The sequence below is a fragment of the Ranitomeya imitator genome, chromosome 5 (genome assembly GCF_032444005.1).
Source record: "Ranitomeya imitator isolate aRanImi1 chromosome 5, aRanImi1.pri, whole genome shotgun sequence".
In the NCBI taxonomy this organism is placed as follows: Eukaryota; Metazoa; Chordata; class Amphibia; order Anura; family Dendrobatidae; genus Ranitomeya; species Ranitomeya imitator.
In genome coordinates, this window is record NC_091286.1 from 212856502 (window position 1) to 212882363 (window position 25862).

Genomic DNA, 25862 nt, shown 5'->3' on the forward strand with positions numbered 1-25862 from the left:
TAAAAAAATTGGGCTGGCTGTAGGCAATTTTAAATTGGTTCCAGGGGTACACGGGCAGCAGTGGTGTGGTCAGTGGAGGCATAGTGGAAGGAGTGACCGCAGACAGGCTTCGAAGGCTAACATAACAAAAATGTCAATACAATGGTATTGTCAGTGGCAGGCATTGAAGGATGTCAGCGCATAGACTAAACATTGGTGGAGCTGTGAGATAATTTTGCAAGTGGTAGAGCACTGTTTGAGCTGGGGGGGGGGACTGTCTTGTGGCCGGCGGTACAGGCCCAGGGCCCCTCATATTACAACGGTGTGTCTGACGTTGGGTGCGCACCACCACCGCCAGAGACACTTTATTGTACTAGGAGGGACCCAGTGGCAGTGCCGTCGACCAAAAGCGGGCACACCCACCTCTTCAGACAAACAGCACTCTCACGGGTGCTGTCGCCAAGTGTCGATACCACGGCCCCGTCTGGGGAGTTTGGCCATTTAGTGAGGTGTAAACATGTCGTATGCTGGACAATCAGGTGCAGAAAATTACGAGATTGGAAAAGGCATTCAGAATAGTCCACAGGCAAGACCTTTTCATAGGAAAGCTAGGTGTCAGCCGGGCAAGGTGGGGCAAAAGATTTCGAAATCCAGTTGTGGTTCATTTTAATGAAGGTTAGATCATCTACATTTTGGGTAGCCAGACGAGTCCTTTTTTCTGTTAGTATTGAACCTGCAGCACTGAATACTCTTTCTGATAGGACACTAGCTGCCGGGCAAGCAAGATCCTGCAATGCATATTCTGCCAATTCTGGCCAGGTGTCTAATTTGGATGCCCAGTAATCAAATGGGAATGACGGTTGAGGGAGAACATCGATAAGGGATGAAAAATAGTTTGTAACCATACTGGACAAATGTTGTCTCCTGTCACTTTGAATTGATGCTGCAGTACCTGTCCTGTCTGCGGTCATAGCAAAATCACTCCACAACCTGGTCAGAAAACCCCTCTGGCCAACGCCACTTCTGATTTCTGCCCCTCTAACTCCTCTGGTCTGATGGCCCCTGCAGCTCGTGTGAGAACGATCACGGGCGCTGTGTGCAGGGAATGCCAGAAGCAAACGGTCAACAAGAGTTGATTGTTTGGTTGCTAATATTAGTTCCAAGTTCTCATGTGGCATTATATTTTGCAATTTGCCTTTATAGCGAGGATCAAGGAGGCAGGCCAACCAGTAATCGTCATCGTTCATCATTTTAGTTATGCGTGTGTCCCTTTTGAGGATACGTAAGGCATAATCCGCCATGTGGGCCAAAGTTCCAGTTCTCAAATCTGCGGTTGTGCTTGGTTGAGGGGCAGTTTCAGGCAAATCCACGTCACTTGTGTCCCTCCAAAAACCAGAACCCGGCCTTGCCGCGCCACCAATTTCCAGTGGCCCCGGAAAAGCTTCCTCATTAAAAATATAATCATCCCCATCATCCTCCTCGTCCTCCTCCTCCTCTTCGCCCGCTAACTCGTCCTGTACACTGCCCTGGCCAGACAATGGCTGACTGTCATCAAGGCTTTCCTCTTCCTCAGCTGCAGACGCCTGATCCTTTATGTGCGTCAAACTTTGCATCAGCAGACGCATTAGGGGGATGCTCATGCTTATTATGGCGTTGTCTGCACTAACCAGCCGTGTGCATTCCTCAAAACACTGAAGGACTTGACACATGTCTTGAATCTTCGACCACTGCACACCTGACAACTCCATGTCTGCCATCCTACTGCCTGCCCGTGTATGTGTATCCTCCCACAAAAACATAACAGCCCGCCTCTGTTCGCACAGTCTCTGAAGCATGTGCAGTGTTGAGTTCCACCTTGTTGCAACGTCTATGATTAGGCGATGCTGGGGAAGGTTCAAAGAACGCTGATAGGTCTGCATACGGCTGGAGTGTACGGGCGAACGGCGGATATGTGAGCAAAGTCCATGCACTTTGAGGAGCAGGTCGGATAACCCCGGATAACTTTTCAGGAAGCACTGCACCACCAGGTTTAAGGTGTGAGCCAGGCAAGGAATGTGTTTCAGTTGGGAAAGGGAGATGGCAGCCATGAAATTCCTTCCGTTATCACTTACTACCTTGCCTGCCTCAAGATCTACAGTGCCCAGCCACGACTGCGTTTCTTTCTGCAAGAACTCGGACAGAACTTCCGCGGTGTGTCTGTTGTCGCCCAAACACTTCATAGCCAATACAGCCTGCTGACGTTTGCCAGTAGCTGCCCCATAATGGGAGACCTGGTGTGCAACAGTGGCAGCTGCGGATGGAGTGGTTGTGCGACTGCGGTCTGTGGACGAGCTCTCGCTTCTGCAGGAGGACGAAGAGGAGGAGGAGGGGGTGCGAATGGCTACAGCCAACTGTTTTCTAGACCGTGGGCTAGGCAGAACTGTCCCAAACTTGCTGTCCCCTGTGAACCCTGCATCCACCACATTTACCCAGTGTGCCGTGATGGACACGTAACGTCCCTGGCCATGCCTACTGGTCCATGCATCTGTTGTCAGGTGCACCTTTGTGCTCACAGATTGCCTGAGTGCATGGACGATGCGCTCTTTAACATGCTGGTGGAGGGCTGGGATGGCTTTTCTGGAAATAAATTGTCGACTGGGTAGCTCGTAGCGTGGTACAGCGTAGTCCATCAGGGCTTTGAAAGCTTCGTTTTCAATTAACCGGTAGGGCATCATCTCTAACGAGATTAGTCTAGCTATGTGGGCGTTCAAACCCTGTGTACGCGGATGCGAGGCTAAGTACTTCCTTTTTCTAACCATAGTCTCATGTAGGGTGAGCTGGACTGGAGAGCTGGAGATCGTGGAACTAGCGGGGGTGCCGGTGGACATGGCAGACTGAGAGAGACGGTGGGAGATGGTATTGTTGCCGCCGGTGCCCTAGATGCAGTGTTTCCTACTACGAAACTGGTGATTCCCTGACCCTGACTGCTTTGGCCTGGCAAAGAAACCTGCACAGATACTGCAGGTGGTGCGGAAAATGGTGGCCCTACACTGCCGGAAGGGATGTAGCGTTGCTGACTAGCTTCATTGGCCGAGGGTGCTACAACCTTAAGGGACGTTTGGTAGTTAGTCCAGGCTTGCAAATGCATGGTGGTTAAATGTCTATGCATGCAACTTGTATTGAGACTTTTCAGATTCTGTCCTCTGCTTAAGGTAGTTGAACATTTTTGACAGATGACTTTGCACTGATCAATTGGATGTTGTTTAAAAAAATGCCAGACTGCACTCTTTCTAGCATCGGATACCTTTTCAGGCATTGCAGACTGAGCTTTAACCGGATGGCCACGCTGTCCTCCAACAGGTTTTGGCTTTGCCACGCGTTTTGGGCAAGATACGGGCCCGGCAGATGGAACCTGTTGCGATGTTGATGCCTGCTGCGGCCCCTCCTCCTCCGCTTCAGAACTGCTGCCGCCTGCACCCTGTTCCCCCAATGGCTGCCAATCGGGGTCAAGAACTGGGTCATCTATTACCTCTTCTTGTAGCTCGTGTGCAACTTCGTCTGTGTCACCGTGTCGGTCGGTGGTATAGCGTTCGTGATGGGGCAACATAGTCTCATCAGCGTCTGATTCTTGATCATTACCCTGCGAGGGCAATGTTGTGGTCTGAGTCAAAGGACCAGCATAGTAGTCTGGCTGTGGCTGTGCATCAGTGCACTCCATGTCAGATTCAACTTGTAATGGGCATGGACTGTTAACTGCTTCACTTTCTAAGCCAGGGACGGTATGTGTAAAGAGCTCCATGGAGTAACCCGTTGTGTCGCCTTCTGCATTCTTCTCTGTTGTTGTTTTTGCTGAAGAGGACAAGGAAGCGACTTGCCCTGACCGTGAACATCCACTAACGACGCGCTGCTTTGACATTTACCAGTTTCACGAGAGGAGGCAAAAGAGCTAGAGGCTGAGTCAGCAAGATAAGCCAAAACTTGCTCTTGCTGCTCCGGCTTTAAAAGCGGTTTTCCTACTCCCAGAAAAGGGAATGTTCGAGGCCTTGTGTAGCCAGACGACGAACCTGGCTCCACAGCTCCAGACTTAGGTGCAATTTTTTTTTCCCACGACCAGCTGATGCTCCACCACTACCACTACCCTCATTACCAGCTGACAATGAACGCCCCCGGCCACGACCTCTTCCACCAGACTTCCTCATTGTTTTAAAAACGTAAACAAACTAACGGTATTTGTTGCTGTCACACAACTTACACGGTGAGCTATAACTTCAGTATGATTTAGCTACCCCTTTACAGGTGAGTGAGACCACAACGAAAATCAGGCACAATGTTACACACTCTGTTGTTGGTGGCAACAAATGAGAGAGATGCCACACACGCTGGACTGTCACTGAAGCACAAATGTAAATATTAATCTCCCACTGATTTTTTTTTTTTTTTTTTTTTCAGGGAGACTTTAGGAAAAAAAAATAATAGAATAAAATGATTTTTTCAGGAAGAATTTAGAAACCAAATAAAATAAAATTATTTTTTCAGGGAGAATTTAGAAAACAAATAAAACAAAAAAAGGCTTTCTATGGCCCACTGAGTGAGAGATGACGCACACAGGAGTCAGGAGTGGCACACAAGCCCAGAGGCCAATATTTATCTCCCACTGATTGATGTAGTGATTTTTTCAGGTAGATTTTGGAACCCAAATCAAGCTAAAAAAATATTAGGCTTTCTATGGCCCACAATTGGAGAGAGAGAGAGAGATGGCACACCCAGGAGTCAAGACTGGCGCACAAGCAGAAAGGGCAATATTAATCTCCCACTGATTTTTTTTTTTTTTTTTTTTCAGGGAGACTTTAGGAAAAAAAAATAATAGAATAAAATGATTTTTTCAGGAAGAATTTAGAAACCAAATAAAATAAAATGATTTTTTCAGGGAGAATTTAGAAAACAAATAAAACAAAAAAAGGCTTTCTATGGCCCACTGAGTGAGAGATGACGCACATAGGAGTCAGGAGTGGCACACAAGCCCAGAGGCCAATATTTATCTCCCACTGATTGATGTAGTGATTTTTTCAGGTAGATTTTGGAACCCAAATCAAGCTAAAAAAATAATAGGCTTTCTATGGCCCACAATTGGAGAGAGAGAGAGAGATGGCACACCCAGGAGTCAAGACTGGCACACAAGCAGAAAGGGCAATATTAATCTCCCACTGATTTTTTTTTTTTTTTTTTTTCAGGGAGACTTTAGGAAAAAAAAATAATAGAATAAAATGATTTTTTCAGGAAGAATTTAGAAACCAAATAAAATAAAATGATTTTTTCAGGGAGAATTTAGAAAACAAATAAAACAAAAAAAGGCTTTCTATGGCCCACTGAGTGAGAGATGACGCACACAGGAGTCAGGAGTGGCACACAAGCCCAGAGGCCAATATTTATCTCCCACTGATTGATGTAGTGATTTTTTCAGGTAGATTTTGGAACCCAAATCAAGCTAAAAAAATATTAGGCTTTCTATGGCCCACAATTGGAGAGAGAGAGAGAGATGGCACACCCAGGAGTCAAGACTGGCACACAAGCAGAAAGGGCAATATTAATCTCCCACTGATTTTTTTTTTTTTTTCAGGGAGACTTTAGGAAAAAAAAATAATAGAATAAAATGATTTTTTCAGGAAGAATTTAGAAACCAAATAAAATAAAATGATTTTTTCAGGGAGAATTTAGAAAACAAATAAAACAAAAAAAGGCTTTCTATGGCCCACTGAGTGAGAGATGACGCACACAGGAGTCAGGAGTGGCACACAAGCCCAGAGGCCAATATTTATCTCCCACTGATTGATGTAGTGATTTTTTCAGGTAGATTTTGGAACCCAAATCAAGCTAAAAAAATAATAGGCTTTCTATGGCCCACAATTGGAGAGAGAGAGAGAGATGGCACACCCAGGAGTCAACACTGGCACACAAGCAGAAAGGGCAATATTAATCTCCCACTGATTTTTTATTTTATTTTTTTCAGGGAGACTTTAGGAAAAAAAAATAATAGAATAAAATGATTTTTTCAGGAAGAATTTAGAAACCAAATAAAATAAAATGATTTTTTCAGGGAGAATTTAGAAAACAAATAAAACAAAAAAAGGCTTTCTATGGCCCACTGAGTGAGAGATGACGCACACAGGAGTCAGGAGTGGCACACAAGCCCAGAGGCCAATATTTATCTCCCACTGATTGATTTATTGATTTTTTCAGGTAGAATTTAGAACCCAAATTAACCAAAAACATAAATAGGCTTTCTATGGCCCACTATTTGTGAGAGAGATGGCACGCTCAGGACTGGCACACAAGCCCAGAGGCCAATATTAATCTCCCACTTTTTTTTTTTCAGGGAAAATTTATAAACCCAATAAAAAAAAATAATAAATAGGCTTTCTATGGCCCACTATCTGAGAGAGAAAGATGGCACGCTTAGGACTGGCACACAAGCCCAAAGGCCAATATTAATCTCCCTTTTTTTCAGGGAGAATTTATAAAACCAAAAAAAAATAAATAAATAGGCTTTCTATGGCCCACTATTTGTGAGAGAGATGGCACGCTCAGGACTGGCACACAAGCCCAGAGGCCAATATTAATCTCCCACTTTTTTTTTTTTTGTTCCAGGGAAAATTTATAAACCCAATAAAAAAAATAATAAATAGGCTTTCTATGGCCCACTATCTGAGAGAGAGAGATGGCACGCTTAGGACTGGCACACAAGCCCAAAGGCCAATATTAATCTCCCACTGATTGATTTATTGATTTTTTCAGGTAGAATTTAGAACCCAAATAAAGCAAAAAAAAAAAAAATGGGCTTTCTATGGCCCACTGAGTGAGTGATGATGCACACAGGAGTCAGGAGTGGCACACAAGCCCTGAGGCCAATATTTTTCTCCCACTGATTGATGTAGTGATTTTTTCAGGTAGATTTTAGAACCCAAATCAAGCAAAAAAATAAATAGGCTTTCTATGGCCCACTGACTGAGAGATGGCACACACAGGAGTCAAGAGTGGCACACAAGCCTTGAGGCCAATATTTTTCTCCCACTGATTGATGTAGTGATTTTTTCAGGTAGATTTTATAACCCAAATCAAGCAAAAAAATAAATAGGCTTTCTATGGCCCACTGAGTGAGAGATGGCACACACAGGGATGGCACTCTAGCAGAAATGTCAATCTTAATCTCCCACAAAAAAAAAAAAAAAACAGGGAGTGTCCAACAATTACTATCTCCCTGCAGTAATCTCAGCCAGGTATGGCAGGCAGCAATAAGGAGTGGACTGATGCACAAATTAAATAAAAAGTGTGGACAAACAAAAAAGATAGCTGTGCAGAAAGGAAGGAACAAGAGGATTTGTGCTTTGAAAAAAGCAGTTGGTTTGCACAGCGGCGTACACACAGCAATGCAGCTATCAGGGAGCCTTCTAGGGCAGCCCAATGAGCTACAGCGCTGAGGGGAAAAAAAAAATGTAGCTTCCACTGTCCCTGCACACCGAAGGTGGTGTTGGGCAGTGGAAATCGCTACAGCACAAGCGGTTTGGTGGTTAATGGACCCTGCCTAACGCTATCCCTGCTTCTGACGAAGCGGCAGCAACCTCTCCCTAAGCTCAGATCAGCAGCAGTAACATGGCGGTCGGCGGGAACGCCCCTTTATAGCCCCTGTGATGCCGCAGACAGCAAGCCAATCACTGCAATGCCCTTCTCTAAGATGGTGGGGACCAGGACCTATGTCATCACGCTGCCCACACTCTGCGTTTACCTTCATTGGCTGAGAAATGGCGCTTTTCGCGTCATTGAAACGCGACTTTGGCGCGAAAGTCGCGTACCGCATGGCCGACCCCGCACAGGGGTCGGATCGGGTTTCATGAAACCTGACTTTGCCAAAAGTCGGCGACTTTTGAAAATGAACGACCCGTTTCGCTCAACCCTACTTATGAGATGATATCTATGTAGAGGCGTGATGTTTTGCTTTTTTTCACCCAGCAGGCTTATACAACTTTTCATTTTTTGATTTCTTCCTAATTTGCAGTGTTTGTAAAGTTACTCCATCTCACTGTACCTTCTCCCTGATTTTTTGGAGGTTTTTCTCATCTTCCCCTGTCTTTTTAAAATTCAGATTATAATTAATTTTTTGTACTTAATAAAAAATATTATTTTATTTCTAAACGTTCTTTCAGTCACTTTGTGCCATTTTTGGTAGAAAATGTGGTATATTGTGCTTACTGCCTATTTAAATAGGATCATGGGTTTAATACAAATTCAAAGGTGCAAAATTGCTAAATTTTCAAATTGTTTTTTCAAATTTTTGATATTTTCATAAATAAATGTGGATCGCCCCCAGACACAGGGCCACAGGATACTCGGTACCGGTCCTTTCTGTCTCAGTTCGGGGGTTGTCACGGTGGCTGGACCCGGTCCGTGACCCTGCTAAGGGGCGTCCAATAAAGGGTGATAGGAGTCTGTCAAGGTTTCGTGACGCCACCTGTGGTGTTCGGTCAGGATGACTGACGCTGCTTGGGGTCCGCTGGGGTAATAGAATGGCAGCTAGATGGTATACCTTCCCACAGGTAAAGTATGTCCCCAGGGCTTCCCAGTGGTGTAGATGGCGATGGTGTGAGGTGCAGGTAATAACGAGGACACAAAGTTGCAGTCTCTTTACCTCTTTACCGAAGACTTCAGGATCCGCAATCCAGAGCACGTTCAACAGGGCTTTCTGAGACCGGCCGGTCCGATGGGCACATCCAGAGTTCCCTTTGCAGGTGGAAATCAGTGCCTACCACGCCTGTGTGTTGTAGTGCTACCCTGCTGAGCATTCAGAATAGTCCTCACAACTTCTGTTCTCGTTCGTTCTTTCTAATTCTCTCTCTCTTGTTCCAGATGTTTCTAGTTTCTCGTCCCCAGGTATGTTATGGCTAGGACGCACCCGTATGACTGGAAGGCTCGGAGCTCTTCCGGGACCCTAGAGACGCCCCTCTCCACACGTTGCCCCCTATGTCTTCGTAGGAAATTTAAGACAGCCAACCTATAATTAACTGTCCTGCGGAGTTCGAAGTAAGGCCTAGAGTCAGTTACTTCCGCGGTGTTCCGGCCACGCGCCTCAGTAGGATGTTGCCTCGGTCTCACGGACATTCTCCTTCAGGAATTTTTGGTAGACAGCACAATTCATGGTTCCATTTACCACAGCAAGTCTTCCAGGTCCTGAGGCAGTAAAACAGCCCCAGGCCATCACACTACCACCACCTTATATTACTGTTGTTATGATGTTAATTTTCTGAAATGCTGTGTTACTTCTAGACCTGATGTAATGAAACATACACCTTCCAAAAAGTTCAACTTTTCTCTCATCACTTCAGAGTATTCTCCCAAAAGTCTTAGGGATCATCAAGATGTTTTGTGGCAAAAATGAGATGAGCCTTTATGTTCTTATTGCTCAGCAGTGGTTTTCGTCTTAGAGTTCTGCCATGCTGGCCATTTTTGCCAAGTCTCTTCTTTTAATGGTGGAGTCATGAATATTGACCATAACTGAGGGAAGCGAGGCTTGCAGTTCTTTGGATGTTGTTGTGGGGTCTTTTGTGACCTCTTGGATGAGTCAATGCTGTGCTCTTGGGCTAATTTTGGTCAGCCACCCACTCCTGGAAAGGTTCACTACTGTTCCATGTTTTTGCCATTTATGGATAACGGCTCTCACTGTGGTTCGCTGGAATCCCAAAGCTTGAGAAATGGCTTTTTAACGTTTCCCAGACGAATGGATCTCAAATACTTTGTTTCTCATTTGTTTTAGAATGCCTTTGGATTGCAGCTGTTGTGAATTCTGTGGCTGAATTCACTCCTGTGGTCACAAGTGGTACTGCAGCTTCTGAGCTTCCTCCCTCAGGTGTTCTGGTGAGCTCGTTAACTGCTTCATTACTTAACTCCGGCTGATGCTGCTATCCTTGCTCCTTGTCAATGTTTCAGTGTTGGATCTGAGCTTCTCCTGATTGTTCCTGTGACCTGCTGCTCTGTATAGCTAAGTGCTTTTTGCTTTTTTGTTGCTTTTTTCTGTCCAGCTTGTCTTTTGTTTTGCTGGAAGCTCTGAGACGCAAAGGATGTACCGCCGTGCCGTTAGTTCGGCACGGTGGGGTTTTTTTTGCCCCCTTTGCGTGGTTTTGCTTTAGGGTTTTTTGTAGACTGCAAAGTTCGCTTTACTGTCCTCGCTCTGTCCTAGAATATCGGGCCCCACTTTGCTGAATCTATTTCATCCCTACGTTTTGTCTTTTCATCTTACTCACAGTCATTATATGTGGGGGGCTGCCTTTTCCTTTGGGGAATTTCTCTGGGGCAAGTCAGGCCTATTTTTCTATCTTCAGGCTAGCTAGTTTCTTAGGCTGTGCCGAGTTGCCTAGGTAGTTGTTAGGCGCAATCCACAGCCGCTTTTAGTTGTGTTTAGGATAGGATCAGGTGTGCAGTCTACAGAGTTTCCACGTCTCAGAGCTCGTTCTTGTATTTTTGGGTATTTGTCAGATCACTGTGTGCGCTCTGATCGCTAAGCACACTGTGTTTCTGGATTGCCTTCATAACACCTGTCATTAGCAAACATAACAGTACAAGGAGCCAAACTAATGATTCTCAATAGAGGGAAAGAAAAAGTTCTGACATCATTTTTTTTTTTTTCTGCTCTGTGTTCATTTTTTTTTTTCCCCTAGACATTTGGGTGATTCTGGACACAGGTGTGGACATGGATATTCAGGGTCTGTGCTCTTCAATGGATAATCTCGTTATAAATGTACAAAAAATTCAAGATACTATTGATCAGAAATCTATGTTAGAACCAAGAATTCCTATTCCTGATTTGTTTTTTGGAGATAGAACTAAGTTTCTAAGTTTCAAAAATAATTGTAAGCTATTTCTGGCCTTGAAACCTCATTCTTCTGGTAATCCTATTCAACAGGTTTTGATTATTATTTCTTTTTTGCGCGGCGACCCTCAAGACTGGGCATTTTCTCTTGCGCCAGGAGACCCTGCATTGAGTAGTGTCGATGCGTTTTTCCTGGCGCTCAGATTGCTGTACGATGAGCCTAATTCAGTGGATCAGGCTGAGAAAAATTTGCTGGCTTTGTGCCAGGGTCAGGATGATATAGAAGTATATTGTCAGAAATTTAGGAAATGGTCAGTACTCACTCAGTGGAATGAATCTGCGCTGGCAGCTTTGTTCAGAAAGGGTCTCTCTGAGGCTCTTAAGGATGTCATGGTGGGATTTCCTATGCCTGCTGGTTTGAATGAGTCTTTGTCTTTGGCCATTCAGATCGGTCGACGCTTGCGCGAGCGTAAATCTGTGCACCATTTGGCGGTACTGCCTGAGGTTAAACCTGAGCCTATGCAGTGCGATAGGACTATGACTAGAGTTGAACGGCAGGAATACAGACGTCTGAATGGTCTGTGTTTCTACTGTGGTGATTCCACTCATGCTATTTCTGATTGTCCTAAGCGCACTAAGCGGTCCGCTAGGTCTGCCGTCATTGGTACTGTACAGTCCAAATTCCTTCTGTCCATTACCTTGATATGCTCTTTGTCGTCGTTTTCTGTCATGGCGTTTGTGGATTCGGGCGCTGCCCTGAATCTGATGGATTTGGATTATGCTAAACGTTGTGGGTTTTTCTTGGAGCCTTTGCGGTGTCCTATTCCATTGAGAGGAATTGATGCTACACCTTTGGCCAAGAATAAACCTCAATACTGGGCCCAGCTGACCATGTGCATGGCTCCTGCACATCAGGAAGTTATTCGCTTTCTGGTGTTGCATAATCTGCATGATGTGGTCGTGTTGGGGTTGCCATGGCTACAAATCCATAATCCAGTATTGGATTGGAATTCCATGTCGGTATCCAGCTGGGGTTGTCAGGGGGTACATGGTGATGTTCCATTTTTGTCGATTTCGTCATCCACCCCTTCTGAGGTCCCAGAGTTCTTGTCTGATTATCAGGATGTATTTGAAGAGCCCAAGTCCGATGCTCTACCTCCGCATAGGGATTGTGATTGTGCTATCAATTTGATTCCTGGTAGTAAATTCCCTAAAGGTCGATTATTTAATTTATCCGTGCCCGAACACGCCGCTATGCGCAGTTATGTGAAGGAATCCCTGGAGAAGGGACATATTCGCCCATCGTCATCACCACTGGGAGCAGGGTTCTTCTTTGTAGCCAAGAAGGATGGTTCGCTGAGACCGTGTATTGATTACCGCCTTCTTAATAAGATCACTGTTAAATTTCAGTATCCCTTGCCATTGTTATCTGACTTGTTTGCTCGGATTAAGGGGGCTAGTTGGTTCACTAAGATAGATCTTCGTGGTGCGTATAATCTGGTGTGAATCAGGCAAGGAGATGAATGGAAAACTGCATTCAATACGCCCGAGGGTCATTTTGAGTATCTAGTGATGCCGTTCGGACTTGCCAATGCTCCATCTGTGTTTCAGTCTTTTATGCATGACATCTTCCGTGAGTATCTGGATAAATTCCTGATTGTTTACTTGGATGACATTTTGATCTTCTCAGATGATTGGGAGTCTCATGTGAAGCAGGTCAGAATGGTTTTTCAGGTCCTGCGTGCTAACTCTTTGTTTGTGAAGGGATCAAAGTGTCTCTTCGGTGTGCAGAAAGTTTCATTTTTGGGGTTCATCTTTACCCCTTCTACTATCGAGATGGATCCAGTTAAGGTCCAAGCCATCCAGGATTGGATTCAGCCGACATCTCTGAAAAGTCTGCAAAAGTTCCTGGGCTTTGCTAATTTTTATCGTCGCTTCATCTGTAATTTTTCTAGCATTGCCAAACCATTGACCGATTTGACCAAGAAGGGTGCTGATTTGGTTAATTGGTCTTCTGCTGCTGTGGAAGCTTTTCAGGAGTTGAAGCGTCGTTTTTGTTCTGCCCCTGTGTTGTGTCAGCCAGATGTTTCTCTTCCGTTCCAGGTCGAGGTTGATGCTTCTGAGATTGGAGCAGGGGCGGTTTTGTCACAGAGAGGTTCTGATTGCTCAGTGATGAAACCATGTGCTTTCTTTTCCAGGAAGTTTTCGCCCGCTGAGCGTAATTATGATGTGGGCAATCGAGAGTTGCTGGCCATGAAGTGGGCATTCGAGGAGTGGCGTCATTGGCTTGAAGGAGCTAAGCATCGCGTGGTGGTATTGACTGATCATAAGAACTTGACTTATCTCGAGTCTGCCAAGCGCTTGAATCCTAGACAGGCCCGTTGGTCGTTATTTTTTGCCCGCTTCGACTTTGTGATTTCGTACCTTCCGGGCTCTAAAAATGTGAAGGCGGATGCTCTGTCTAGGAGTTTTGTGCCCGACTCTCCGGGTTTATCTGAGCCAGCGGGTATCCTCAAGGAAGGAGTCATTGTGTCTGCCATCTACCCTGATTTGCGGCGGGTGCTGCAAAAATTTCAGGCGAATAAACCTGATCGTTGTCCAGCAGAGAAACTGTTCGTCCCTGATAGGTGGACTAATAAACTTATCTCTGAACTTCATTGTTCGGTGTTGGCTGGTCATCCTGGAATCTTTGGTACCAGAGAGTTAGTGGCTAGATCCTTCTGGTGGCCATCTCTGTCACGGGATGTACGTACTTTTGTGCAGTCCTGTGGGATTTGTGCTAGGGCTAAGCCCTGCTGTTCTCGTGCCAGTGGGTTGCTTTTGCCCTTGCCGGTCCCAAAGAGGCCTTGGACACATATTTCGATGGATTTCATTTCTGACCTTCCCGTTTCTCAAAAGATGTCAGTCATTTGGGTGGTCTGTGATCGCTTTTCTAAAATGGTCCATCTGGTGCCCTTGGCTAAATTGCCTTCCTCCTCTGATTTGGTACCTTTGTTCTTTCAGCATGTGGTTCGGTTGCATGGCATTCCTGAGAATATTGTTTCTGACAGAGATTCCCAGTTTGTTTCAAGGTTTTGGCGAGCCTTTTGTGGTAGGATGGGCATTGACCTATCCTTTTCCTCGGCTTTCCATCCTCAGACTAATGGCCAGACCGAACGAACCAATCAGACCTTGGAAACATATCTGAGATGTTTTGTTTCTGCAAACCAGGATGATTGGGTGTCCTTTTTGCCGTTGGCTGAGTTCGCCCTTAATAATCGGGCCAGCTCGGCTACCTTGGTTTCTCCATTTTTTTGCAATTCTGGGTTCCATCCTCGTTTCTCTTCAGGACAGGTTGAGTCTTCGGACTGTCCTGGTGTGGATTCTGTGGTGGATAGGTTGCAGCAGATCTGGACTCAGGTAGTGGACAATTTGATCTTGTCCCAGGAGAAAGCTCAACTTTTCGCTAATCGCAGACGCCGTGTGGGTCCCCGACTTCGTGTTGGGGATCTGGTTTGGTTATCTGGTCCGTATAGGATTTCTGAGGTTCTCAATCCTGTGTCTTTTCGTTTGACCCTCCCAGACTCCTTTTCCATACATAATGTATTCCATAGGTCGTTGTTGCGGAGATACGTGGCACCTATGGTTCCATCTGTTGAGCCTCCTGCCCCGGTTTTGGTGGAGGGGGAATTGGAGTATATTGTGGAGAAGATTTTGGATTCTCGTGTTTCTAGACGGAAACTCCAGTATCTGGTTAAATGGAAGGGTTATGCTCAGGAAGATAATTCCTGGGTTTTTGCCTCTGATGTTCATGCTTCCGATCTTGTTCGTGCCTTTCATGCGGCTCATCCTGGTCGGCCTGGGGGCTCTGGTGAGGGTTCGGTGACCCCTCCTCAAGGGGGGGGTACTGTTGTGAATTCTGTGGCTGAATTCACTCCTGTGGTCACAAGTGGTACTGCAGCTTCTGAGCTTCCTCCCTCAGGTGTTCTGGTGAGCTCGTTAACTGCTTCATTACTTAACTCCGCCTGATGCTGCTATCCTTGCTCCTTGTCAATGTTTCAGTGTTGGATCTGAGCTTCTCCTGATTGTTCCTGTGATCTGCTGCTCTGTATAGCTAAGTGCTTTTTGCTTTTTTGTTGCTTTTTTTCCGTCCAGCTTGTCTTTTGTTTTGCTGGAAGCTCTGAGACGCAAAGGGTGTACCGCCGTGCCGTTAGTTCGGCACGGTGGGGTTTTTTTTGCCCCCTTTGCGTGGTTTTGCTTTAGGGATTTTTGTAGACTGCAAAGTTCGCTTTACTGTCCTCGCTCTGTCCTAGAATATCGGGCCCCACTTTGCTGAATCTATTTCATCCCTACGTTTTGTCTTTTCATCTTACTCACAGTCATTATATGTGGGGGGCTGCCTTTTCCTTTGGGGAATTTCTCTGGGGCAAGTCAGGCCTATTTTTCTATCTTCAGGCTAGCTAGTTTCTTAGGCTGTGCCGAGTTGCCTAGGTAGTTGTTAGGCGCAATCCACAGCCGCTTTTAGTTGTGTTTAGGATAGGATCAGGTGTGCAGTCTACAGAGTTTCCACGTCTCAGAGCTCGTTCTTGTATTTTTGGGTATTTGTCAGATCACTGTGTGCGCTCTGATCGCTAAGCACACTGTGTTTCTGGATTGCCTTCATAACACCTATCATTAGCAAACATAACATGCAGCATAATGTCTAGCTTTTGAGGTTTAAGTGATTTCTTGATTGATAACAGGTGTGGAAGTAATGAGGCCTGGGTGTGGCTTGGGAATTTGAACTCAGTTTCTCAAAGATGTGATAAACCACAGTTAAGGTACCGTCACATTTAGCGACGCTGCAGCGATCTAGACAACGATGCCGATCGCTGCAGCGTCGCTGTGTGGTCGCTGGAGAGCTGTCACACAGACAGCTCTCCAGCGACCAACTATGCGAAGTCCCCTGGTATCCAGGGTAAACATCGGGTTACTAAGGGCAGGGCTACGCTTAGTAACCCGATGTTTACCCTGGTTACCAGTGTAAATGTAAAAAAAAACAAACACTACATACTTACATTCCGGTGTCTGTCCCCCGGCGCTCTGCTTCCTGCACTGACTGTGAGCGCCGGCTGGCCGTTAAGCAGAGCGGTGACATCACCGCTGTGCTTTACGGCCAGCCGGCGCTGACAGTGCAGGGAAGCAGAGCGCCGGGGGACAGACACCGGAATGTAAGTATGTAGTGTTTGTTTTTTTTTACATTTACACTGGTAACCAGGGTAAACATCGGGTTACTTAGCGCGGCCCTGCGCTTAGTAACCCGATGTTTACCCTGGGTACCAGTGAAGACATCGTTGAATCAGCGTCACACATGCCGATTCAGCGATGTCTGCAGGAGATCCAGCGACAAAATAAAGTTCTGGCCTTTCTGCTCCGACCAACGATGTCACAGCAGGATCCAGATCGCTGCTGCATGTCAAACACAACGATATCGCTATCCAGGACGCTGCAACGTCACGGATCGCTAGCGATATCATTGTTAAATTGTTCAGTGTGAAGGTACCTTTAATTTATGTTTTAAGGATGGGAGGGCAATCACTTTTTTCACAGAGGGCCCTGCAGGTTTGGATTAATTTTTCCCTTAATATTAAAGATCTTCATTTAAAAACTGCATTTTGTGTTTACTTGTGCTATTTTTGTCTAATATTTAAATTTGTTTCATGATCTGAAACATTTAAGTGTGACAAGCATGCAAAAGTATAGGAAATCAGGAAGGGGCAAACACTTTTTCATACAGTGGACAGTGGACAGAGGACATTGTATTTAATTGTATGTGTTGAGAGTAGTTGGTCAAGCAGGTAAAGATTGCATGTTTTTCTTTTGTAGTAAATCCTAATTATACATGTGGAGGAGTTCTAAATGAAACATCTGGAATATTTAACAGCCCATTTTTTCCTGGACTGTATCCTAACAACGCCCACTGTGAATGGGTGATGAGAGTCAAAGCCGAGCATACTGTGGATCTATCTTTCCTATCATTGAAGTAAGTGTTCATATGTCCCAGTAAATGTATATTTTGCATTGATTCTCCATTTACATACCTATTCATTAAACTATGATTTTCTGCTGCCCCTCTCTGACAGGCTCATTAGTGGTGTCTAGGCAAAAAGAGAGCAAAAATTGTTATGATTTAATTACAAATTCATAACTAATCTCTAATTTTAATGTCAGTTTGTGACCTTATGGCTTCTAAAATGTGTAAATGCTCTCAATGCTATGCTCAGCATACTTCTACTGACTTTCTTTATATTATATCTTCCAATTAAGATCTCACCAGATAATCTATGTCCTCTGTGCTAAAAAAATTTCATGCTTTTACACTTGACACTTTTAAGATGCTGAACATTAGGGGTTGTCCACTACTCAGACAACCCTATCTCAATCCTGTTCCAGTGATATTGGCACTGGCTTTCCTGGGGCTTGCATGACATTATGTCACAGAATCCCTACAGGCAACCAGGGCTTGGAACTCTCCTTTTCTACGGAAATTGACATCTGTAGGAAGTGAGAGAACAGACGTAACTCTCACTTCCTCCAGATGTGTAAATTTGTTCCAATAAGTGGAAAGTGAAGTTGACACCGATTGGCTGCAGGGATCACAAGGCATAACAATGTCAAGGGAGCCCCAGGAAAGACAGTGGTGGCACTTTTCCAGTGGTGGGTATAGGTGCTATTATTTTACTAGGGGGAAACATAGTGATAGAGGGTCTGTCCGAGCACTGGCCAACCAAGCTCTTCAAACTTGTAATCTACTTTCCTTGCCTAAAATCACTGTTGTTAAATCAAAAGGTTGCATAAATCAAAAGAAACAGAGAAAAATTATTTCTCCACTTATAAGCCACTATGTCTCCCCCCCTTTGCACTTTAAGTCATTATTCATGTTAATTATACCTTGGTCAAAATAAGATGGATTTTCAGCTCACTGAACTACCAGGTCAGTTTGTGGATGACGTTTCATGGTAAAGTACAGTAGAAGTGAAGGAGAAGCAGAGTAAGAAGCAGAATAAAAGAGAGGCACAGACACCCATACCCCTACTGCTGTTTTCTAGCAAGTATTTTTTCTTACCCCAGTTCTGGATTTACAGCTACACTGCAAAGTACTGCATTATAATGTCCACAATACTGTATCTGCTGCTGAACATGTGCTAAATGTAGACAGGGGTTTAGGAATCCATCATGTTTCTGTATGCTGTGTATAGGAGAATTCAAAGCAGCTATTTTTATGCACATGTTAAGGATTTGTTGCAGACATTTACAAAAAATTGTCTCGGCATAAAAAATGCTGCTTAAAAACATTGCCTATTTTTACATTTTTTATGCATTTTTGATGTTTTTTACCAATCTTTAGAATAGCTGAAAAATATTACAAAAATTCTAAAAGAACTGACATACTGCAGATTTGAAACTGCTTAAAATCTCCAATGATAAAAAAAAAATAAGCGATGTGCTTAAGATTTCAGAAATCTCATTTACTTTGCTGGGACAGTAAAATTCTTTATTTTTCACAAAAAAAAATTGTGGAAAAAACGCAATGTGTGCACATACACTATCTATATGAGGTGAGGAAACTAGTGAGAATTTCTGGATACTAGAAATATAATGGTCAGAAACAGAGATACTTCATGTATAAGATGCAGGAAGAGAGATGAAGGACCTTACCACGCTGAGAATGTATAGCTGGAAATTTGGCCCGGAGTTCCTCCTGAGGGTGCCTTTTCCTACAGGAAGATTAACGAAAAATAGAGAAAGATAACTACGGGTGTGTATACACCTGAAACGCGTCAGGTACGAGGCCTCACCTTTTAATGTGTTTTAACTTTGTTTGAATAAAGAATCCATTTTATCACTGGATGGTTGTGCTGGAATCTTTCCCCATTTTTCGTGATACTTCATGTATATGCACAACAGTGTTCTGAAAAGTCCAGAAGAAACTGAAAATATCTTAACCACCAATACAAATTACTTGTTCATTATAGCCAGTGTTAAACTTTGGTGCCAAGTGCCCATCAGTAACATAGACTTTGGAGCTTATTGTTCCTCTACATGCAAATATTACATTACTCATATTCACAAATTTACCTATGCTTTTATACAATATTATGGCTAGTTTGTTAAATGAACAATGAGATGCTTTGTGTGTTCATAGGGAATCATGTGTACTCTGCCAAATATTGCTCATATAGAGGGGTGAGGGGCCCAGTCCTGTCCAGTGGCCCACCGAAAATTCACCTGCTCCCCTGTAGACCAGTCTGAATCTGCTTATGGTTATTTACCACCAGTCCTCCAGCCATTGCCTTCCACATTGCTGGTTGTAATTTCTATTCTGCCATATTTTAGGATAAAACCTTATTTTGCCACGATCCCCTTCAATTTATTTGCCTTTGCCTTTGTCTATAAACATAATAGTTTAAGTTTACTATCATTTGGAGTTCTCCATATTATAGTGGCATTTTACAAATAATTAATGATTTGTTTAACAGTTGTAATTAATGCTTAATATTATTACATTATTAAGTAATATAATAACTGTTAGCATTTTACTAATTTATGAGATCTGAATATTAGAACCCAAACTAATAATTAGGATAAAAGAGGATTAGTATTAGGTTTCATTTGCCATGTTTCAGAAATAACGCATATAGTAGAATATTCCTGCTGTATTGCCAATATTCAATGTCTACATTATATTGGTTCAGTTTAGAGCCAGTTGTATACAGGTCACCATTATGCAAAATATTGCTAATTACTGATGACTCACTGTCCACATTTAAATGAATGCTAACTTTTGGTTACATTCTTCTCTAAACAGCCTGGAAATGCATAGCTCCTGCTTGTATGACTCAGTGACAATCTATGATGGCCTCCCATTCAGTTCTCCACTGTTGGCAAAGCTCTGCGGTGTTTCCAACTCTACAACATATAGGTCTTCTTCTAATGTGATGGGTGTTGTTTTCCAAAGTGATGGAAGTGTGCAAAGTACTGGATTCCAAGCTGTATACTCATCAAATGTCAGAAATGTCAGCTCCCCAGGTACCTTTGACATGATAGTGATAATAATGTGAAAAAAACACTGGTTCACGTTTGTTTTTGTTGCTCAAGGCAATGTCTTCTTATGGTAAATGTTTATGAAATACATAGACGGTACTTACCAATCATATCACATTTTTTTACTTACCTTTAGCATAAGCACCTGGGCAATGCTCATATTATATACATTAAATGAAGCAGGTGACATTGCGTTATGGTGGCATCTCTACCCATAGGTTATATTATCTGACAAATGTTTTACATGTCCAAAAGAAAGAGGGCCTACTATGATGTCACAGCTTGGCAACCATCGCCCAAGCTTCATATAAATTTGTATTCTCCACCGGTGACTGGAATACTGTAGTCTATGACCCTTTTCCAAACTTTATTCTTCACAGCATACTAACTTAAAACGACTGATCGGTCTCCTGTTTGAGTACTGGACCACTACTGGAGATAATGGGAGCCTTCTTGGAATACATGCTAAACTAATGGGTTAAATTTCCCAACATATCTGCCTTTTATGTATTGCCAGAACCCATGAGAGCCTATTATTATTCGATAACAGACTTTGGACCTCAAGGTTCACAAAAGTATATATCAGAATGTATTAAGAAGTGTTTGGCACAATTCTAAAAAGGCTTCATTGTCCACATAACAAAAATTATGCAGTGTTTTTACCGTAGTCGCTGAGGGTACTTTTTGCTATTCCACTCTTTTACAGTAGTCAATGCTTCAAAAGAAGAGTGCAGCTGTATGTACTATAAAATGACAGTGCCCAGGCTGTTCCTATGGGCTCCTTCACACTGACGTATAAATAATCGGTCCCATTCTCATCAAGAATAGGATCATTTTTTAGCACTTATCAGCCGTGTGAAATCCATTTTTTTTCACTCAGCACCTATTAATATTTTACAGGACCTTTCACAGTTTCCTGTAGTACAGAATTGTAATACAGTACATCCATAAAACTTACAATGTTGGTTATCAGGCACTGATTACAGACCATAAATTATGGTTTCCAGTTTTTGAACTCCTTAGATGCAGTGGTCAATGGCAATCATTGCATCTAAGATTTGATGTATAGAGGAAGCTGTTTTTAACATCTGGATAGCCACAAGTTGAATAACATTGTTTTAAAGGAATTAAAAAAAAAATCAAGAATCACTGCTCCAAGTCTCCTATGGACACAAAAAATATATTATTAATATTGATAAGATTTTATTTAAGAAAAAAACATCTGTTCAAAATAAAATTAAAAATATACGTTTTTATATTTTTACATTTTAATATTTTATTTCAATATTTTTTTCTTATTGCTTATTGCTTACCTTAAAAATATATACAGTTACTTACTATTTTCTATTTTACATGCATGTCAAACAGCAAAAAAAATATAAAACACAATACTGAAACTGTTGGGGCTTTAGTCTTTTCACACCCCCAAAAATTTCAAAAAATAAAGTAATACATTACATATACTCTAAAATAATGGCAATAAAAATTTGTGTGTCCAGCAAAAAAAACTCATACATTTAAGCCACTATGTTAACAGGGAAATAAAAAGTTATGGTTTTCTGGATATGGCAGCAAAAGTGACATTTTTTTCATAAAATATAAAAACCTTATACTTATTTGATACATTGCTGGATTGGTACTGATCAATGAAATAAGGTTGACTTATTGGCTTTACTGCATAGTAGAGAATGAGAAAGAACAGGAAAATATAATGATGGAATTTCAGTTTTTTTAAAACACCCTCACCAAAAATGTGCATAATTTTATCCACCCCAAAATTGTATCATTGAGTATAAACAGCCCTCATACCACTACATTAAAGGTTACATTTTGATCAAGTGATTTCCCAAACAACTATACATTTGTTGAGAGATGTTATTTTTTGGGGTACAAAAAAAGATTTTATCTTTAGTACATTGATCTTGCAGATAACTGTGGCGGGATCCTGAGAAATCCTTGGGGTGTCATCAAAAGCCCAGCTTATCCACACTCATATGGCCCTGCAGATTGTGTTTGGCATATTCAAGTTCCAAACAGCATTATCAAGCTCGAGTTTAATGATTTTGCGTAAGTAATATTTCAAACATATTTGCCGTAATAAAAAAAAATCATAAAAGAATGCATGCTGGATTTTAATATAAGATTAAATTAGAACAATACTACAATGAATAGATACATTTTATGCATTCTTCATGTATTAGAAATGCATTTTTGCTGTACTTCACCATTATGATATAATGGACATTCAGAGATCATGAAACATCTGGTGACGTTGATTTGCAGCCAATAAAATGTCGCTGGGAATATGATGATAAATGTATTTAGAGATCTTCTATTAATTACTTTTATTAATAAATTAAGAGTGCACACCTATTACGGTACTACGCAAAAGACAAAACCACTCATTTATTGAATTTCTAGAAAAAATAACCACAAAATACAAGTTCTTCAACTTCCAGTGGCTGAAAACAACAAGAATGTGTTAGTCAGAGAATTATTATTATATATTATTATAGAACCATTTATTCCATGGTGCTTTACATGTGAAAAGGAGTATACATAATAAAAAAGTACAAAACTCTTAAACCATACAACTCACGACTGGTACAGGAGGAGAGAGGACCCTGCCCATGAGGGCTCACAATCCACAAGGGATGGGTGAGGACACAGTAGGTGAGGGTAGAGCTAGTCATGTAGCGGTGGATACTGCAGCTTGCAGGCTTGTCGGAAGAGGAAGGTCTTCAGTTTCCTTTTGAAGGTTTCTATGGTAGGCAACAGTCTGATATGTAGGGGTAGAGAGTTCCAGAGTAGGGGGAATGCGCAGGAGAAATCTTGTATGCGATTGTGAAAAGCAGAGATAAGAGAGGAATAGAGATGGAGCTCTTGTGAGGATCGGAGGTTGCATGCAGGTAAGTATTGGGAGACGAGGTCACAAATGTATGGAGGAGACAGGTTGTGAACGACTTTATATGTCATGGTTTTGAACTGAAGTCTCTGGGTAATGGGGAGCCAGTGAAGGGATTGACAGAGGAGAGACGCCAAGGAATAGTGGGGAGACAAGTGGAGTAGTCAGAAAGCAGAGTTTAGAATAGATTGGAGGGGTGCGAGAGTGTTAGAAGGGAGTCGATTGTAGTAGTCAAGGCGGGAGATGATGAGTGCATAAACTAGGGTTTTTGTAGATTTTTGGTTGAGGAATATACCGACTCGGGAAATATTTTTGAGTTGAAGACGGCAGGAAGTGGAAAGGGCTTGGCTATGTGGTTTAAAGGAGAGATCAGAGTCAAGGATTACCCCAAGGCAGCGAGCTTGTGGGACTGGGGAGAGTGAGCAGCCATTTATTTTAATGCATAGGTCTTTTGTGGCAGTTGAGTGAGATGGGGGAAAGATGATGAATTCTGTTTTGTCCATATGAAATTTTAGAAATCTAGCAGAGAAGGAGGATGAAATAGCGGACAGACGTTGTGGGATTTTGGTTAGTAGGGAGGTTATATCTTTCCAGAGAGGTAGATCTGAGTGTCATCAGCATAGAGGTAATACTGCAAGCTGTGAGATTCAATGAGCTGTCCCAGGCCAAAGATGTGAATGGAGAAGAGCAGGGGCCCCAGGACTGAACCTTGCGGGACTCCAACAGATAGGGGGCGAAATGAGGAGGTGGTGTGCGAGTTGTAAACACTGAATGTTGGGTCTGTTAGGTATGACGAGATCCAAAATAGGGCCAAGTCTGTGATGCCAAGAGATGAAAGGGTCTGTAGAAATAGGGAGTGGTCCACTGTGTCAAAGGCAGAGGACAGGTCTAGGATGAGGAGGACAGAGTAGTGTTGCTTGGCTTTGGCAGTTAGTAGGTCATTGGTGACTTTAGTTAGGGCAGTTTCAGTGGAGTGATGCGGTTGGAGGCCAGATTGTAAGCAATTGAAGAGATAGCAGGAATAGAGGTGAGAGGACAGTTCGAAGTGGACGTGTTGTTCCAGTAGTTTTGAGGCATAGGGGAGAAGTGATAAGGGGCGACAGCTATATACAGAGGACGAGTCAAGAGAGAGCTTTTTGAGGATGGGTGTGATTGAGGCATGTTTGAAGCATGACGGGAAAACACCAGTTGTTAGTGATAGGTTGAAGAGATGAGTTAGGGTTGGGATGACGACTGTGGTGAAGTTTGGGATAAAGTGGGATTGGGTCAAGTGCACAGGTGGTGAGATGTGATCTTGAGAGTAGTGCAGAAAGTTGGTCTTCTGTAATGTGGAGAAGTTGCTTTGGGAGGAGGAGGGCAGAGTAGTTAGAAAAAGGGGTTGTGGGGGTTGTAGGCCAAAGCTTTCTCTGAGGTTATCAATCTTCTGCTTGAAGAATGAGGCAAAATCTTCAGCTAAGATGAGTGCAGAGGAAGGAGGTGCTGGGGGACGGAGGAGAGAATTGAAAGTGTTGAGTTGCTGTTTAGGGTTGTGAGACAGGGAGGATATGAGAGATGAGAAGTAGGTTTGCTTTGCTGTGGCAAGTCTGGCCTTGAAAGTAGTGAGGGACTGAATGCAATGAAGTGTTCATTGGAGTGGGATCTTTTCACTCTCTGCTCAGCAACCCCGGTAGCCCTTCTCAGTTCTTTGGTCAGGCTCGTGTTCAGGGTTGTCTGTTCATTTTGAGAGCATTGGTATGTGTGAGAAGGGTGACCGATTCAAGAGCTGCAGCTATTGTGATGTTATATAATGCGGCATCCACATTGTGTAAGGAACCTATGTCTGTAAGAGAGAGAAAGGATTCAGAGGGTGAGTGTGGATCGAGGTGTTTAAGATTTCTGCAAGGGTGTGCAAGTTTGTGGGGTGTCGATTGTGGAAGAGAGGGAAGAGAACGTAAGTAGGCTGTGGTCATAAAGGGGAGGGAAAGGTGTGAAGATGAGGTCCAGACCATTGAGTGAGGCAGAAGGAGGAAGTGAGAGATAGAAGTTTAGTGACAGCTGAGAGGGAAGTGTCAATGGGGATGTTGAAGTCACTAATGATGATAGTGGGAATGTCAACAGAGGGAAAATGAAGTAGCCAGGTGGTGAAGTGGTTGAAGAAGGTGGTTACTGGCTCTGGGGGTTGGTAAATGACAGCCAGTTGGAGGGGGAGTAGATACGCACAGAATGCACCTCAAAGGAAGGAAGGGTAAGAGAGGGTGGCAGTGGGATTTGGGTGAAAGAACAGTTATCTGACAGGAGAAAACCAACTCCTCCACCATGTTTGCTGCTGGGGTAGGGGGTGAGGGAAAGGTGTAATCCGCTATAAGAAAGTGAAGCTGGAGAGGCGGTGTCAGAGGGGGTGAGCCAGGATTCAGTGATAGCGAGGGAGGAAAGTTTGTTAGTAATAAAAGATCATGGATGTAGGAAAATTTGTTGTAGACAGAGCCAGCATTCCATAGAGCTCCTGTTAGTGGGATTGAGGAAGCAGGGGCTGGGTGAATGGGTATAAGGTTAGAGAGGTTACGGAAATTTGTGATAGATTGTGGATGGGAGGTAGAAATGACTGTGGGGATGTGGTGAGGAGGACCAGGATTTGGATAAATATCACCGGCAGTGAGAAGGAGCAGAGAGAGTATTAGTAGGTGGGAACAGGAGAGGGCATGATGGGGGCTGTCTGTGTTTGGAGACAGAGGATTGAATGTTGAGGACCAGATGTATGGATGGTGTGAGATGGATAGAGAGGATGGAGGGAGAGATGACCAGTTTCTTACTAGGTGTAGGGATTATGGGGTTAGTAGAAAGTGAAGAATTATCGGAGTGAGAGTGAAAACAAACAGAAAAATTGTTTACTGTGACTATGTATCCAGTTACCTTCAGTTCCCTTCTGGTTCCATTCTGGATTAATTTATATCTCCACACTTCTATGATGCACTTGTATGGTGCATGCTGCAGACGTATTGTTTGCAATATATTTGCTAGAAAATGCATACAGGTATGGAGCTGAGGGGACTGGTCTGTGCGCATCTTGGTCAGATAATTAAGAGTGAGCCAGATGCAGGATGA

At 43.3% G+C, this 25862-nt stretch overlaps 1 protein-coding gene across 17 annotated transcripts in view; it reads left to right on the forward strand.

Annotated features, from left to right (window-relative positions):
• The window catches only part of LOC138681740 (scavenger receptor cysteine-rich domain-containing protein DMBT1-like), a 491932-nt gene that overhangs the window by 438216 nt on the left and 27854 nt on the right, over positions 1 to 25862 (forward strand). For all 17 annotated transcript variants that reach the window (XM_069769545.1, XM_069725880.1, XM_069769547.1 and 14 more), the window contains 3 exons: positions 16658 to 16814; positions 19641 to 19861; positions 21805 to 21943. In XM_069769545.1, coding sequence (XP_069625646.1) covers positions 16658 to 16814; positions 19641 to 19861; positions 21805 to 21943 — 517 coding nt within the window. The remainder of the gene's footprint in view (positions 1 to 16657; positions 16815 to 19640; positions 19862 to 21804; positions 21944 to 25862) is intronic.